Genomic DNA, 18,264 nt, shown 5'->3' with positions numbered 1-18,264 from the left:
TTTTAGCTTCCCTTCTTGTTCTTTGTTGTGGGGGAGCTAAGATATTTTACCTCCCCTCTCTTGTACTCAAAGTTTCACAATTTTTATAATCTAATAAAACATTTTGTTATTGATAAAAAAAAAGAATCCTATGTTCTTTTTTTAGATTAATGTGAGGATTAGGGAAAGTTTATTTTCTTGAGTATCACTTATCTATCTCCTAAGTGGATAAATAACTTTCTCACCTAAGGGGAAAGTTGCCAACACTTGAATGGGATAAAAATGCCTTTTTTAATAATGGATTATTATGGCTAAAATGGTCATTGCCTTATTTACATGAGAAATAAAATAACATGGATAAATGCAATTACCGAGATAAGTGTTTCCCAATAAAGCAATTCAGTTAGCAAAACTGTTGCACACTCTATAAACATGAGCATCCTATTGCACATTGGGGGACTCGGTTTGGAAGAAATACAAATACAAACTCCCTATGAATATGAATGCCCCAATGTGCAACCCTGATGTGCGACCGAATGCCCTCATGCCCAAAAGTTTTTGCTTGCAGTAAATCCGAACTTGACAAATCCTACTATCAAAGGAGCAAAGTGTTTTTCCTTTTGGGATAAGATGGACAGTTTGGGTCCACGTTCCTCGTGGTAGAATACCACTATAATGACAATCACCTATATTTCTATGCAAAATACTCAAAAAAAATCGATCACTAACACCTAATTCAAGGATCTTGTTCGGCCAGTTGATTGATAAGGGGTGTAAGATATGGTTCATCTCTTTTGCATTTTTTTTTTCTCCATGGGGCTATGCAACAGGTGGTAGTTCATCACTCTAACCCATAACCCCAACCCTGGTCCAGGCGGGATTCAATCTGCTCCATTTCAATCAATAAGAAATCTTATCAACTAGCCTGATATGGTTCATTTGATTGTTCAAAAACTTATAACCATTTGTGTATCTTTGTTCAAATATTTCTTGGCACCTTTGCATTTCACAAACCTTATATGCTGTGTTTGGTTTGAAGGAAAAAGTAGGGAAAGGGTATAGATTTCCCTACATTTCCCTTCCTTTTCCTATTTTTTCCTTTAAACCAAACACAACCTTATTTTCACCAAGAATCATGAATGCCAATTTTTTTTGTTTTTCTTAGAAAACACAGATACACGCACACACAAATACATGCGTTGGTGGAGGTGCATGCTGACCGGGTGTTTAAAGTGCTTTGATAAGGCATCTCATAAAAGTTGTTTTCATTTTTCAAATTTCAATGCGCTGCATTACTTTGACGATTCTTAGCAATAGATTTATGACTATAAAACAAAATGAACATTATTAGCAACCCAATTAATATAAGACCTTTTAACATTGAAAATTAACCCATTGTGAGCAATTCAAATCTAATACAAAATAGCAACAATCCATTTCCTCCTCGAGGCATCTAAAAGTTGAGGAAAGTTGCAAGGTGCCAACTAGTTGGTTGGTAAACTCTCCTGCTAGTAATAGTGGAGACTTGGGATCGAATCCCTTCTGCACCTAGGTTGAGGGGATTATGGGTTGGGGGATGGGCTTAGGTGATGATATTACTATTTTTGGATGACAAAATAAATACTTCTTAGGGCCTATTCATTTTTTAGATTTTGAGAGGGAGAAAGTTGGTCAATGGGATTTTGGTTCCCATTAACCAAGATATACCTATGTTCTTTTTTCAGATTTTATGTGGGATCCATAGATAATTTATTTTCTTTGGGTATCACTTGCCTAACTAGGGGGAAGTTGCCAACACTTGCATGAGACAAAATTGCCCCTTCCACTAATGACTTTTCATGGCTAAAATGGCCATTGCCTTATTTACTTGGTTTGCATTTGATTTCAGCGGAAAAATCATTGATGTAAAAGTCAATCAATTGGTTTAAAATTTGAATGGACCATTTATGTAAGTCAATCAATGATGGAAAAATCATTGATAATTGATGAAAAATTCAGCCAATTAGATGGTTTACATCGATTTTTTTATGTAAACTTGGCATTGGAAACAAACGCTTGAAAAAAAGGGGATCAGGTGTGGAGTTTTACACTAGTTCGTATTTACACTAAAAACAAATGCATGCAAATATGAATTGGTGGTGGAATTTTACGTCGATTCACACTTATACTGAAAACAAATGCAGTCTTGGGAAATAAAAGAATATGAATAAATACACTTACTCGGATAAATATTTTCCAAAACACTTATTTAGATAAAATGCATTTAATTGAATAAATAACTTCACCAAAAACAATTGGAGCTTAATGACAAATTGATTAAGCAAATAGGTTCAAAACTATTATGGGTGTTAGGGTTTGACTATGATATGGAAAAGATATGATATCTAAAAAGCTTTTGATCAGTTAATTGGAATCATAAACGTGATAGCCAATCAGGTGTTATTTATTAAAATTCAAGGGTGGATTTTGATTGGTTAAAACTCTTCCCATACCATATATTTTCCCTTCCCTTTAATAAAATGAAAACTATAGTATAGGTTTGAAGTAAATCTATAGGTGTTGTAATAAATTACCCTTAAAAAAATTGGTTTTTTAACAATTCATCTTTTTCAATTACATGACAAATTTACCTATGCAACCGGTTGGAATTGAACCACTTTTGAGTTTTGATGTGGCATGAGTCTTGTGACATTGACGTCATTTGATATGGACTCAAGGAAATTCCGTAAAACGCATGATGAGTGTGGATATGATCTGAGCTAAGGATGACATTTTTTCCCATTTCTCTAATCCCTGTAGGGATCCGCCCCGAATGGAGCGAGGATGAAGATGATTTTCCCTCTACGGGGATGATGATGGGGAAATTTTCATCCCCGTTAACGGGGACTGGGAGAGCCTGCTCGTGAGGTCCTCAATATTATGTATGTTATATATTGTTTCCCATGTTTCCCATGTTCTCTCCTGGTTCCACAATGGTTCTGCATTTCGTATGGGAGTCTGACACGTGTAAGTTTAGAAGTTGAGTCTGATCCAACGACCAACTGGTCCAAGGCTCCGATCCAAGCCTATCTTCTCTGTCCACAGCCCACGGAGGGAAGAGAATTAATGGTGAGACAGAGAGAAGCGTGATGCAGAAGACAGTGGATTTGACAAATCTCTCTCTCTCTTTCTCTCTCTCTCCACGGGACTATTAAGTATTAATAGCGTCCGAGCTACCCCACGAGCTCATGTGCTCGTCATCAATCCAATAACTGCAGGGCTTCCGTTCAATCACTGTATTTCATGTTCGTCTTGTGAACTTCAAACCGTGGAGAAGAGAAATGGCGGAGGAAGGAGGGAAGAAGGTGATGGTGGCTATTGATGAGAGCGAGTTCAGCCACTATGCCCTAGAGTGGACACTCGATAACCTTCATAACAGCATCTCCACGTTGCCCCTCGTTGTCTCTACTGTACACCCTATCACCGATCTCAGTTACCTCAGCGCGGCGTCCTACGGTGCTGTTCGTACGTGTTTTCCTCTGCCAGATTCTTCTTATCAGGCTATATTAGTTTATTGTTATTTGTTAATTTGCAGTTTTCCTTTACCTTTTTCCCCTGTTATGTTTTTTTTTTTTTTTCTGGATTTTGGTTATATAGAAAATAATGTATGTTCTATTTAAAGGTTGAAGTTTTTAATGGCAACACAAATCTTTTGGATTTTGATGTTACAGCATGAAATCAGTGGATTTCTTTACCTAAATTTGCAGTCATCTCTTCTTGTTGATTTGCAGTCATCTCTTTTAGAACATAGTCATGATATTGGGGGAAATGATGTCTTAATGTTGTTTTTTGTTTGGGCTATAAAAGATTTAGATCATTGTTAGAATATCATAATCGCTGATAGGGGTGTCAATTGTACCAGATTTGGTGGTCGAATCCGATCTGGTCCAATATGAATTCATTACAAATGGATCAGGTCCAATCCAATCCAATGAATACTCTAAATCATTTTGGACCATTCCAATTCAATGTCTGAACCGTCCACTTTGTTTTGGTTCCAATCCAACCTGGTCCATTGACACCTGTACTCTTATATTCTATCAATATTTTATCAATATGACCCAATCCAATATATATCCGTTATGGATGGACCGGATCCAATCAAATCCAATAAATACTTTGGACCATTATGTCTGGACCAGTTCAATTCAATATGTCTTATTGTTCTGTCCGTTCAAATTGATTTTGATTTGAATGGTCCAACACAAAATCGGTCCATTGACACCCCTAGCCTCTTTGCTGACTTCTTTGTCTGTTGTAAAATTCTTGCTTTTTAACAGATCCGGATTTGATTAAATCTGTCCAAGAACATCAACAGAAGCTTTTATCTGCTCTCTTGTCACGAGCAAAGGAAATGTGTGCTGCTCGCGGGGTACTACAACTCAACTTAGTCCTTTTCAGTTTTCACTGATGGTTTGTTTTTATGATGATGTCAATGCTTTGTTACTTTATTTTCAATAGAAACTTAGTCGGCATTAGTGATGCATGAAAACAGGAGGAACTATATGAATCAGTGAAATCACCTCTCCCTGTACATATATATCAACAAAAGCACAAGTTAGGTAGTTCAAATCCATATAATAGATTCTAAACAAGTCCAACTTGATGCAGGAAAAGGTAGAAGCAGATTAATATTTTCCAGTGGAAGATTGAACATGAATCTAAATGTCCTTGTAATTAGCCCTTTAAATATTTTTAGGAGTTAGGTGCCCTCCCCTGTTATCCATTTTTTATGGTCTTTTGAAGCATGGTCTTTAGGTTTTTCATAAGGTCTGTGATGTTATTTGATGAAATTCTGAATCTGGATTTATTAAATGGTGATTTTTTTTATGAATATTTCTTAAATAGTGATTGTTCAATTCATACAGTTTACTAGATAAATAAAGAAAAAGGTTGGGAATAGGAGAATGGCGTTCAATTTTTTGTGTACAAGTAACTTGACCTGAGTCAGTCAACTTATAACATGGGATCAATGAATAACAGTAATAGTTAATGAAAGGGTTTCAATATACCTGTAATGTTAATTACCTTCGTAGACTTTTTTCCTTCGTAACTTCGTACATAGGTTTCAGTTAATCTTTTACGTAACCAGTGTTTGCATGAACTCTACCAAATGGATAAAGTGTCTGAATCAAACATGCATTGGACTGTGACACCCCGCGAATTCTTGAAGGATGCTTCTATGTGACATTTTTTCTTTTTCCTGTTGCTTATGCAGCATAAATGAACAGCTAATGTATACAATGAATGTTGTTCTTCCTATAAAATGTTATTAAGTAACAAACATAATCTTTTAGACCTTTTTCTATAGGTTTATAATGTTAAAATTCAATTAAATATGAACTATTTAAAAACTTTATACCTTTTATTTGTGTCTGCAAATCCTTGTTTCTTCGCCTCACCAAGTCAGATTCCCAGACATGCAATGGATTCTGATTCCCGTGTTCATGTCCCTGTAACACTGGTCATGATGACAGTTTAAAGTGGTTCTTTTATTTTCTGTTTTCTCTTCATACTGAAATAATTGAAGACATGGAAGTGTATTCACATTTCACACTGAATTGCTTCCCTTTTCACAGGTAACAGCAGAAACAATTTCAGTGATTGGGGATCCTAAAGAGGCCATATGTGAAGCAGTTGAGAAGTTTAATATCAGTCTTCTTATCCTGGGTAGCCATGGGCGTGGAGTAATAAAGAGGTTAGTATTCTTCTTGTTTGAAGTCTATTTTACTGTTTGTAAAGGCCAGTGATTGGATTATAAAAAGGGAATTAAAGGACAGTTTTCAATCACCGATTGCAATGAATAATGGGATTTCAATCTTCAGCAAGAACAAGACTGTTGCAGAAAATACATGCATAAAAAATGGTCGACAACAGCTTGATAGACTAAACTTGGAAGGCAACACAAAGTGCTAGCTAGCTTGCTGGTAAAGTCTTTGACTGGTTGTAGCGGAAACTTGGGGTTGAATCCTGCCTTCAAGGAAGGGCTACCCCTGTTATATAGCCCATTTGTCTACCAAAAGAAAACATTGGAAGGCAAACATAGAAGAAACTTGGCCTTCCTCTACACAATTTTCTTACCCCGGACATTCTCCGTTTGGTAAGAAGATTTGAGGAGTGACTTTCTTTTTAACCAAGGTAACTAATTCCTTTCATATTGAAGGAAATAAGAGCCACAAAGGAGTGTCAACGGTATTCGAAAAATCTGATTTCGAATTTGATATTCGACATAATCAAATTGAATTCAAATAATTCGAATATCTAATCGGTCGAATTCGGATATGACCTGATTCGATTCGATAAATATCTGAATTCGACCGATTATTTAATTCTTATATATAATATATAAAATATTTTATATAATTTATATATATAATAATTAAGTTACATAAATAATTTATATACTTTATATACTTTATATATATAATATTTATTAATTATCTAAAATAATTAATTAATCGAATTTGGATAGAATCGAATATTTGAATACTTAATCGGATTCGAATTCGGATATTAATTTTCAATATTCGTCGAATATCGGATTTTCTAATCGGATTCGAATTTAGATATTGCCTGATCTGATTCGAATTCGATCCGTTGACACCCCTAGTTGAAAGCAAGAATGAATAACACTTTATTAGTCCAAGGTAACTACCACCAAGGAGAACATAAGTAGTCAGTGCCACTAAAATAATTCATTATGCAATGCAAGTCAATGACCAATGAAGAACAAATAATGTTGATGTTGTTTGATCTGAGGTGTTATGAATCAAGGATATAATCAGATAGTCCCACCAACTGGACGAGGTCGAGGTGGAAGGATGAAGTCGTGCACCGAGATCTACAATCAAGAGAAAGGTTAGAGGCCCAAGGAGTTATTCCCCGAATAGGTACTTCTACGTTCAAGTTAGTAGGGTAGAGAAGGATGTAGCCGGGACTAGCAAGTTGGAATAATGTTGATCCGAGCCGAAGAGATAGTGCAAAGAGGTATTCAAAGAGTGTAATTCCAAAGGTCCCTTACTTTGAGTGGGGGAATACTTATTTATAGTTGTGCGTCCTTGTCCTAGTGGATAGGGCTTCCGGAGTTGTCGAGATGAGGGTGTCTATCGAGGTCTTCAGGAGGTTTCCTCTTCCCTGGTGGAGTTCACTTCCTTGTCCGTGCAGGACACTCCTTAGTTGTGTTCTTATGTTATGTGTGACGTTGACATGGCCTGAGAGGGGGCAACCGCGAGAGATTTCCACGTGGCATCATTGGCCACTCCCCTGGTTTCGAAGTTGAGGAGTGTCGTGCTCAGCCGCGACTGGGCGTGGAAGAGTTATGTGTCCTCGTTTGAGGGATTTTAGTTTCTTTGAGTTGAATGGCCCAAAGTAAGATTGGTTCGTCTCCCCAAGGTCACGTACATGCGAAGTACGACATCGAATCGGTGCCATTGATCTAATTTAATCTGAACCATTGGATGCCTTTATAAAAAGGGGGTAGGCGAGCCATTTCACTTTGTCATTTGGGAAGAGTTTGTGCCTTGGAGTTCGGCTAACGCCCATTGCTTGATTTTTCATGTGTTCTGAGCTTCTTTTTTTTTTCAGTAAAATGTCTTCCACTACGCCTTCCTTGTCTTCCCTTTTCATTGGGTATACTTTGGAGGATGAGAGCGAGGGTAGTCCTCAACGCGAGGCGACTGAGGTTATGGTACCAGAGATCGATGCCAATATGGCCGAGGTCGATGACGAGGGCAACACTGAGGTTTGAGAGATTGGTGCTTGGGAGACTGGTGCCGGCGAGGTGGTTGAAGCCGATTTGGAGTCAGAAGAGCAATCCCTCGAGAGAAAATTTAGGGAGCGGTTGCCTCGGCTCCGTGTAGCCTTTCTCTAGCCGACCTGGCTCAAATTCGGGAAGTGTATCGCATTCCCAAGGAGTACGAATCAAGGTGTCCTAAGATCGGGGAGAGGGCCACTTCGGTCCGTCCTAGGGAGATTTGTGTGTACCTCCATAGTTTGATTATCGGCCCTAGGTTCCCTTTAGATCCTAGGGTAGTGGCTGTCCTGAGGTGGTATCGGGTCCTACCTGTTTAGTTGATGCCAAACTCGTTTCAGTACCTAGTTGGGTTGCTCTGCTACTATACTCTCAAGGATATTGAGATTACCTTGCCGATGTTTAAATACTTTCTCCACTCGAAGAAGCACAAGTAGGGGTACTAATACCTGTTGGTTAGGCCAAACACCAAGGTACTCGTTGAGGCTCCCTCTTCCATTAAACACTAGAAAGAGAGTTTATTCTTTATGAAGTCCTGAGGAGGTTGGTCATTCTCCCTTACCCTGTCCGTTCTGAGGACCAAGGATAAGGGTCCTTCCCAGGCCGAGTTGTTGAAGAAAGAGATAGCTATTGTGAGGAGGATAGTGCGGGTGCACATGAGGGAGTACACATCATCCCGATTGTTGACCTTGGTTGGGCTGATGTGCCTTTCACCCGAACAATCCCCGTCTGGTCCTTGAACTATGTGGTCTCCCTTTTTTTTATGAGCCTATCTTCACTTGGTTCTAACTTTGTGGTGATTTGTGCAAATTCGGACATGGCTGATGCTAAGGAGAGATCTTGGCGTATGAAAGTTGCGGTTTCGAGGAAGGCACAGGCGGATAGGACCTCGGGCGTGCAGCCCGAGGCCGCAAAGCTTCAATGTGATTTGGCAGAGTTCATGCCTTGGCGGGGGAAGAGGCCGAGGTCGACAAAGAAAGTCATGGTATTTGACTCTGAGGAGGCCACAACTCAGCTTGAGCGATCTTCATCGCAGAGGGGGGATGCTCTGGAATATGCTTCGATTGAGGGATCAGTCGGTGTGTACATGCCACAATGGTCGGTTCGGCCAGAGGACACCCTTGAGATGAAAGGGATGATAGAGCAACTTGCCTGGGGTGTGATGCTCCCTAGTCCCTAGTATTAGGAAAGAAGCTAGTAGCCACACTAGCACCTTCCTGGAGAGCGTGGCTTTCCATCAAATCATGGCGGTAAGTTCGGCTTTACTTGTTCTTCCTTATTTCTCTTCTTTTCTTTTGTATTAACTTTTTGGTGCTGTATAGCTGGTTTATTCGGTTGTCAGCAATGTCGACCACCTCCATGGGTTGTGGCGATTTTATGAGTTGCAAGAAATCGAGAACACTCAACTGAAGGTGGAGTTGGCCGAATTGAAGCGCGCCGTCGAGGAAAGGGACAACACCATCCGCAAGCTGAAGGGTCGCTCCATGATGCATGAGAGGTGCTGAGGAAGGGGCTCGGGGAGGCTGAAGCGAAGATAGCTTGGGCGAAGGAGGAGAGCGTCGCTGAGTGTAGAGCTTTGGAGGCTCATCAGAGCAAGCTGGATGACTATGCTACTGACTCTTGGTAGGAGGGATTCGCTCTCTGTCAGTTGCTGGTGATGTGTCAGTTCCTGAAGGTGGTCGATGTTGTTCAGGGGTTCAGCCCGTTCGATATCAAAGAGCCCGATTGCGAAGATGTTGTCATCGTCAACGCTCAAGAGCGTGCCAAGGACCCTAGTGGACAATTAATGTGATGTCTCTTCCCCCTATTTTCTTTAGGGCCTTTGTATTCAATCCAATTTGTTGGGCTTATAATCATTGTATCAGTTTCTTGATTAATGGAAATTTAGTCTTTTTGTTGAGCATGTTTTGTGTTGCTTCTCTTATCTCTCGAAGTTGCTCCGCTTTGGAATTAGGTTGGTTGGTAGGGTTCATAGGTCGTGCTCTTATACTTGTTCTCAAGCTAGTCAGGGTCTTGGACTTGACGTTGTGGCTGGGGTCTTCGGCATTATGGCCTCGATCTCGTGCAAATTGAGGTTTGGCATGCTGAGGTCTTCGGCTTTGTGGCCTCGGTCTCATGTTGGTTGAGGTCTTGGGCTTGACGCTAGATGGCCGGGGTCTTCGACTTTGTGGCATCAGCCTTGTGTTGGCCGAGGTCTTTGGCTTAGTGGCATCGGTCTTAGGTTGGCCAAGGTTCTTAGCATGATGCTTGCCAGTCGATGTTTTCGGCTTCGAGGCCTCGATCTTGTGTTGGCTGAGGTCTTTGGCCTAGTGGCCTTAGTCTTAGGTTGGCCAAGGTGCTTGGCTTGATGCTCGTCGGTCGAGGTCTTTAGCTTGGTGGCCTCGATCTTGCACTGGCCAAAGTCTTTGGCCTAGTGGCCTCGGTCTTAGGTTGGCCGAGGTGCTTCCAAGTTCTCAACATTGCCGGGGAGTTTGGTGGCACTTGGGCTTGGAAAGCTTCACACTCTTTGACTGGTCTAGTTGTGGTCTTTGGTTAGCTCTGCTCTAACTACAAGGAGGGAGGGTGCACAAAGTTCGATGGTCGTCCTCTTGCCATTCTGTAGCGGGGACGTCGTTCCCGCGGTACTCGTTGATGGTTTGTCATGGCCTCAGACCATTTATGGTCGATCGGGTCTCAATGATTGTTAGGCCCCAACCGTTTTATAGGTTGGTCGAGTACAAGGATGCCGTCGTGTTGTGGCCATTGGTCAACGTGGAGTTTAGCTGTCAGAGTTTGGTCGGATTGTGTGCGGGTGTTTGGTCGTTTGTGCTTAAAAGAAAATTCCTTATTCATTGAGTTTGTACAACTTGGTTGTCGATAGTGCTCGGCATTGATTGTTGTCACTACATTTGAATTCCTAGCACTCTAGCTTTTCGATGTGGGTCCTCCGTGCTTAGCTATTCCCCTCTATAATGGCCTTCCCGCTCGAGATGATGGCGATGACCCCAACAGGTGGAGCTCGAATTGGGGGCTCGCTAGTGAGGTGTAGCTCTTCTTTGGGTTTATGTTCTTTGATGTCGATGAAGCCACGGAGGTATCCGTGTCGGATGAGGTCTTCCAGGTGGTGGCAGAAGTCATGGTAGTTTTTGGTCTCGTGGTTGTGGTCTTGGTGGAAATCGCAATACTTGTTTCAATTTTTCTTGTTGCCCTGGGTTTTTATCTTCTCGGGCCACTTAACGAAGTTGCGATCGCGGATTTGCATCAGTATCTCGGCCCGCGGAGTGTTGAATGAAGTGAAGTTATGATACGTCAATGGTGGGGTCCTTAGTCTATGGTTAGGTTGGCGATCCTACCTCTTGGCGTCTCGGTCTAGTCTTCAGTCGTCATGGTCTCTGCGCTTCCGGTCGTGCTAGTCTTCATCCTCCCTGCATAGCGCTTGGGGCTCTTTGGCGTTCATATACTTTTGCACGTGCTTCATGAGCGCGGTTAAGTTGGGCGGAGGTTCTTTTGCAAAGAGAAGCTGAACATTGAGGAGTGCAACCTTCTCATGATGGCGGTCATGGCCACCGATTAGTATAGAATTTGGACTTGAAGGGCCTCGGCGTTGAACCTTGCCTAGTATTCCCTCAAGGTCTCTCCTTCCATTTGTTGTACCTGCATGAGGCGGAGGGCTGCGAAGTGAGCAGGACCCCTGAGATGAGGAACAAGCTCTAGAGCAGTTGGATGTGTTCCTAGGCATGATTGCTTTTAATGCGCAGAAAGGGGTTTGGGAAATAACTTTTTGTACGCATCCCATAGATGGTGCCAATCTATGTTGTCCGATCTGAGGTGTTCCGAACCGAGGACATAGTTAGATAATCCCGCCAACTGGACGAGGCCGAGGTGGGAGGACGAATCCCCGCACCAAGAGCTACAATCAGGAGAAATGTCCGAGGTACGTGGAGTTATTCCCCGGGTAGGTACTCTGTTGCTCAAGTTGAAATAGTGTTGGTCCAAGCCAAAGACATAGTGCGAGAGATATTCAAAGAGTGTAGTTCCAAAAGTCCCTTATCTCGAATAGGGAATCCCTATTTATAGTTGGGCATCCTTGTCCTAGATGGATAGGGCTTCCGAAGTTGTTGAGATGAGGGCGCTCGCCGAGATCTTCAGGAGGTTTCCTCCTCCTGGTGGAGTTCGTTTCCTTGTCCGTGTAGGACACTCCTTAATCGTGTTCTTCTGTTGTATATGACGTCGACATGGCCTAAGAGGGGGAGCGGCAACAAGAAATTGCCACGTGACATCCTTGGCCAATTCAACTATAACCCGAGCAAATGTCTTTCTAGTTTCAGTGTGCATAGAACAGTACAGGCCTGAGAAATGGAGAAGGCTCATAGATTGTTGTAGATAATACAAGGGCAGGGCTTGCCTTGGATAGTTTTGTTTGCCTCACTTTGTATGTAACCAAACCACATGGAATTAGGTTTGGAGCAAAACAACATTTTTACCATTTGGATGCTCCTTCCCAGGTTCCGGTTTTTGGTAATCAATTATGTAACTTTTGCAGTGTAAAGTGGACAAATATAATTGGTAGAAAATTATATGTTGTTACAATTTTGTTTATAGGAATGATATAAATTATTCATATTCTTGCGCATGCTAGTGTTGTAAACCACCACAGTTAAGTAATAACTCTTTTAAACAAAGGCCGCCTTGTTAGATTGGTACTTTGAGCAGAATTAAATCATATGATGCGCATTTATGAGAAGTGAAGAAGGTTAGGCATATTTACACATCACTTCCTTTTTAGAATTCTTTCACCTTTTTTGTAACTGCTGGACTGCTAGTTATCCATGATAATTCATAATTGGTTTCATAAAACAATTATGGCATTGCACATTTGAATGCCAAGATGAATTTGTTGAAACAGGGCTGTCCTAGGAAGCGTGAGCAACTACTGTGTTCACACTGCAAAGTGCCCCGTTCTTGTTGTGAAGAAACCTGTATGAGTTATCATCATTGTCAACTCAAAACATGTAGTTTGTTCATATGACGTTTCACATGGTTGTAATTGCAAGTTAATGGCGACAATAAAGACAGCAAACTAGAAAATTGGCTGTCAACCCTTCTTTGTAATTCATAATTTATAATGCTATTGTGAAGAAAAATAGGAATTTTTAATCTTAATACAATTGTATATTCTAAGCGCTCTGGTTCCACGAGTTAAAAACGTATGGATGCAATGAAATAAAAAAAAAAAGAGAGAGAAATTCTAGGATTTTATTTTATTATTATTTTTTTGTTTCTTTGTTATCTGGTTTAGGTGCATCAAACACAATACACCATATCTCCACAAAGTAGCAGTGAATCGTTGGGTCAGACCATGACACGTCAGCATATTTCATATACTGTGTATGTATGTAATACGTTATATTTATGTATGTATGTATTTTATCAATAAACATGTATTGATATATACATCAACATATAAACATGTATTTTATCAATAAATAATGTATACTTTATTTTTACATATAATATATGTATATAAGAATCATTGCATGTTAAATTTATATTTTTAATTAATTTTTAGAGTTGTTATTTATAAAAAAATGCTAAAAACAATTTGAGGAAAAAAGGGTTTTTCTGGTGAAAAATAGCGAGGTGAGGCATCGTTGGCACCTTAGATGCATAGATCTTGAAAAGTTACCCTAAATTGGACAATCGAGTGCAAAGTTATGGCCTCTAGAATTTTGGATATACATTAAGTGTAGTTCATGACCTAGTGACTTGATCGAATGGGGATGTCAGATATTTCATAAAAAACCACATGGTGGGTTGAAGAGGTTGCAAGGTAGGGTATGAAACCAGTCTAATCCTGAGGGGTCCTACCAATTTTAGATCCACATGTGGATCATGTATAACTATATTGGGTCCATTTGCAAAAATGTATATAGTTGGATTCATACCCGGTTAGGAGTTTTACCCGACCTACCTATGTTTGTTGAATTCTTTTTTGGGCAAATCACAAAAACCTCCCTATACTATAGGATCAGTGATACAATTACTCATCTGGCAGACCATCCTATTTTAAGGGGTCAATGATAATTATCCTCCTAAACTTTCATTGTGACAAAGACCCCTCTAAACTTTTATGGTGACAAAGACCATCCTGATCTATGGGGTTAGTGACAATTACTCCCATAAACTTTCATTTGTGACAAAGACCCCTCTAAACTTCATTTTGTGACAAATAGCCCCTGGTCGTTAAGTCAAATGATGAAATACATTAAATTACCAAAATATTCATATGATTTTTTCTTATCTTTTCATCGTCTTTTTCTCTAAAACCCTAATTGACATAGAAAAACCAACTAAAAAACAAGAATCATCTCGCTGACATAGAAAAATAAGTTTTTTTGTTAATTCTTGTTTCATTTCATTGACATTATTGTTTCTCTTCATCTTAAAATATAAAAATTATCCACTCCTTTCTCTAATGAATATTGAATCTAGCCAGAATTTTGCAAGGAGATATTGGAGCAATGAAGAGAACTTCAATGATATATTTAGAAAATTAAAAGTTCAGGGGTAAGTGTCACATCTTGTAGGGGCCATTATAATTTGAGACCGAATCTGCTCTTCACACAAGGTGCTTCACAACAACCTCATAGGCACATCCCACCATGTATTTAGAATATCTCCTGTATTTATATTTTATTATTCACGGGAGATTTTTCCAATGCATGACGAGATATGCTTGTGAATTCAGTGTGAGGCGCCCTTATGTGAGGAGCATATCCTAATTCTTATAATTTACCCTCTTTATAGAATGTGGATCTTTCAAAGATCCTAACCCGCTTAATACGGATACAAAATCAGTGGTAGATTCGTGTCAGCCTGTTCTATTTCATGCCTTTTGGCTAATGAGCGAAGGTGAAATGAATGTCGTGAGCTACATGGTCGATGGATTGAATGATTTCGAGCTCTTAAATCCTTGATTGATGGGTTATTGAGATCATTATCATTATGTATGCTATCAGATAATTGCAAGTAATCATTTTTTCTCGTTTTTTTTGGTAAAAAACTGCGAATAATCGTTTTTTCTCCTTTTTTGGTAAAAAACTGCGAGTAATCTATTTTTTTTTTTTTATAGAAAAAACTTAGGAGCTACACAAAATGGGACTCAGGGGGTAGCCCTTCACTAGGAATAAAAAAATCAATTCTGACCGAGATCCTTTGAGATTGAACTTAAACTAGTTGTACGATAGGACAAGGCATTGCGAGCTAGCCAATCAGCCGTCTGATTTACTCCATGATATATATGCCAGAAGGAATGCTTGAACCAAACTCGGATTTAAGTAACCTATCATCGTGAATCTTATACTCTAATTAACACTTCTCAATTTTTGTGGGCCACTGCCAAATAGATATGCTAACGTGATACATTTTACGTATGGCTGTATGGTTGCATATTCGACAGCCTCTAATGTGTATACGTCTCTCTCCACGTGACTCATAAGACACATGAGAGAATATGATAGAACTTTGGCTATTGGGGGCCTTTGTTGTTGACAACTAGAGGTATAAATTGGGCGAGTTGCTCGTGGCACGGCCCGGCCCAACTTTGGACCAGCATGGCACGACATGGCACAACGGCATGTGGGTTGTGCTAGGCTTGGCACGATAGCACGTGGGCCGTGCCAGGCCTGGCATGATGATCCAGCATGGCATGGCACACGAGCCCGTAATGGGCCGTGCTTAGCCCACCCGAGAACTAGCAGTTAGGGGCTCCCCCCCCCCAACGGCTAGTTTCAGCTTTTGGGGGGAGGGGGGGTTTACAGAAATACCCCTCTCAATAGCTATAAACAGCTATATAGGGGGTATTTATGTATTTTGGTTATGGGGGGAGAAAAAATGACAAAAATGCCCCCCTAACAACTATATATCAACTAGTTTAGGGGACATTTTGGGTAAAGTGATAAATAACTTTATAATGACCAAAATATCCCTCACGACAACTAAAAAATGGCTATTTTTTAGGGTATTTTGGGCAATTGAATTATTTTCAATTCCTATAAATAACCCTATCCTCCACCATTTTCATCACACCAATTAAACAATTCTCTTAATCTCTTCTATAGTTCTCATACTCTCTCAAATTTCAATCGCCCAATCTCTCATACATTCTCTAAACTCTAATTGACTAATTCTCCAATTCTCAACTTTATTGAAGTTTCAACAAGAATAAGGCTTGCTTAACCAGCTCAAGTATCTCAAATTAGCTCTTGGAGTTGAAAGGCTTCAACTGTTAAAATCAAGTTGGGATTCCGAACCGGTAATCCGGGTAAGTCCAATTAAATTAATTTTTATTTTTTAGAATTAAAAAAATGGCTAGCTCCTCTTGAAACCAAATCCTTAACATGTTCAATGTTGACAATATTCAATCGCATCATGATAGTGTTAGCACCGATATGGATGCTATTGATATTGATGGAACTTCCATCCCTAGTACTGATACTAGGGAAAAGAAAAAGAGGGCATCTAAATTGATTAGCCCGGTTTGGAAAATATTTAAAGTAGATGATGTTGAGGGGGAAGGAAAAAGAGATGTTTACCAAAATGTAGGAAAGACTTTAGCTATTGTAGCAAGGGTGGTATTGGCCATTTGAGTATACATTTGCTCACCCATGAGAAAGAAGAAGAAGAAGAAGAAGGGAGAAAAACAATACAAAAATAAATTGGGTTGGGGGGTTTGGTACATTTAAATATTCTCAAGAAAAAATGAGTCAAGAATTAGCAAAATACATTGTACATGTTGAACAACCATTTTTGTTAGCTAAAGATACTAAACATGAAAAATGGTTATGTATTATGTAAATCCACAATATAAAAAAGTTTCTAGGAATACTATTAGATCATATGCTTTAAATTTTTTTTTATTCATATAAACAAAATTTAATTTATATGTTATCAAATCTTAATTCTAAAATTACAGTTACTTCTGATGTTTGGACTTCTAAATTTAACACAAGTTATATCTGTGTTACCAGATATTTTATTGATGAAAATTGGCTTTTAAATGAAGAATTTTATGTTTTACTAGGCTTAAATGGCCACATACTGGTGTTAGATAGTGTATGCCCTTAGTTCCAATCAGATTGATGTACATTATGACATTTATTGTAAATGAATAAAGTACATATTTGATTCATGTTATAGTGGTGTGTTTCTATGTAATACCCTTAAACTGGACACTTATGATACTCGTGTTAGTTTAGAATGTTCATAGCCATTGGATAAGTCTGGGGAGATTTATCCTGATAAGGCTGACATTGATGTGTCGCCAAGTGTTGGGGTAGCCTGTCTCAGCTGTTAGGGTGAGACCCAAGGTATATGCAGTGTAGGTTTACTTGAAACCCTGAACCGGACCAGATTTTCAGTATTGCCCTGGACCTTGGTGATTAGTGGGCAAAACTGAAAAGTTACACTTGATCCCTAGACTCGATTATGATACTGCACTACGTGTCGGACTGGACTGTCTTTGATATGCCAATCAGTGAGATCCTTAGAGGGGGTCAAAACTTAGGTATGTTGGGACAGTCCAAGAATTCATCTGAGTGGGTGATCATAGTGACAGGATTAGCCCCTTTGTCGGACAAAGGTAATGATCAGTGATGCACTCTCTCTGATGGAAACCAAGATTGTTGGTAGCCGATTTCAATCGTTGAAATTTGTTTTATAAAATATATTTATATACGGATATATATATATATATATATATATATATATATATATTATGATTTCAAAATGTTTGCAAAGGGTTTTAATTCCCTAGATCCATGTGAGTAGAGAGTGCAACACTGTTTCTTGTAGCCGTGGGAGAGGCCCTCTCTTGTTGGGCAGTGTTTGATCATTATGGATTGAGAGGTTAAGTGTAAGACCATTGAGGGTAATACCTGATAGGCTAATCTTGCATCTGCCCACAGCCCCTGGGTTTTTATAAGGTGGCTTGGCCCAGGGACCACTTAGTGTAAGTGTTGGGCCCATTAGGAGTCCATTTGATGGGCTTCAGGGGGTTCACTATCTTTTTAGTGAATTCGGCCAGGCCTTATAACAAAGGCTGGGCTGAACCCATGTGGTTGATGTGTAGATCAATGTTTGGATCCCATGCCATACAAAGAAGCCCAATTGGGCAGCAGTTTTGAAGGTTAATGAGTACACAGACTTATTGGGCCTAAAGCCTATTTCGAACTGGTTTAGTTGGACTAATTAAAGAGGGTCGGATCTGGGATTGGATCAGCAGATAGGATAGGGAGTTATCCCTATCCACTCAAAGAGTCCAGATCTGAATTTGGATATAGAAACCTCCTAATGAGATTAGGAGAGAGCTGATCTAATCTGTAGATAAAATAATGATTTATCCTTATCACTTAAAGAGAGTCCAGATTCAAATAAGGATTTGAATAAGGAAACTCCTAATGGGATTAGGAACTGATCTCTTTAGGCCTATAAAAGGAGGAGGGGGCGAACCATTCAGC

General features: G+C 39.7%; 1 protein-coding gene across 1 annotated transcript; it reads left to right on the top strand.

The window, feature by feature from the left end:
- Positions 1–2,923: 2,923 nt before the first annotated feature.
- On the top strand, positions 2,924–12,910 carry LOC148854862 (uncharacterized). Its single transcript, XM_088941642.1, has 4 exons — positions 2,924–3,483; positions 4,299–4,390; positions 5,598–5,716; positions 12,654–12,910. The coding sequence occupies exons 1-4, from the start codon at positions 3,300–3,302 to the stop codon at positions 12,730–12,732; spliced, it is 474 nt and encodes a 157-aa protein (XP_088797768.1). The 5' UTR covers positions 2,924–3,299; the 3' UTR covers positions 12,733–12,910.
- The last annotated feature ends 5,354 nt before the right edge of the window (positions 12,911–18,264 follow it).

The sequence above is a fragment of the Nelumbo lutea genome, chromosome 4 (assembly GCF_056320005.1).
Source record: "Nelumbo lutea isolate HS-2025 chromosome 4, American lotus-T2T, whole genome shotgun sequence".
Classification (NCBI taxonomy): Eukaryota; Viridiplantae; Streptophyta; class Magnoliopsida; order Proteales; family Nelumbonaceae; genus Nelumbo; species Nelumbo lutea.
Note: the sequence above shows the minus strand (reverse complement) of the source record. Positions and strands in the feature narration are given on the sequence as shown.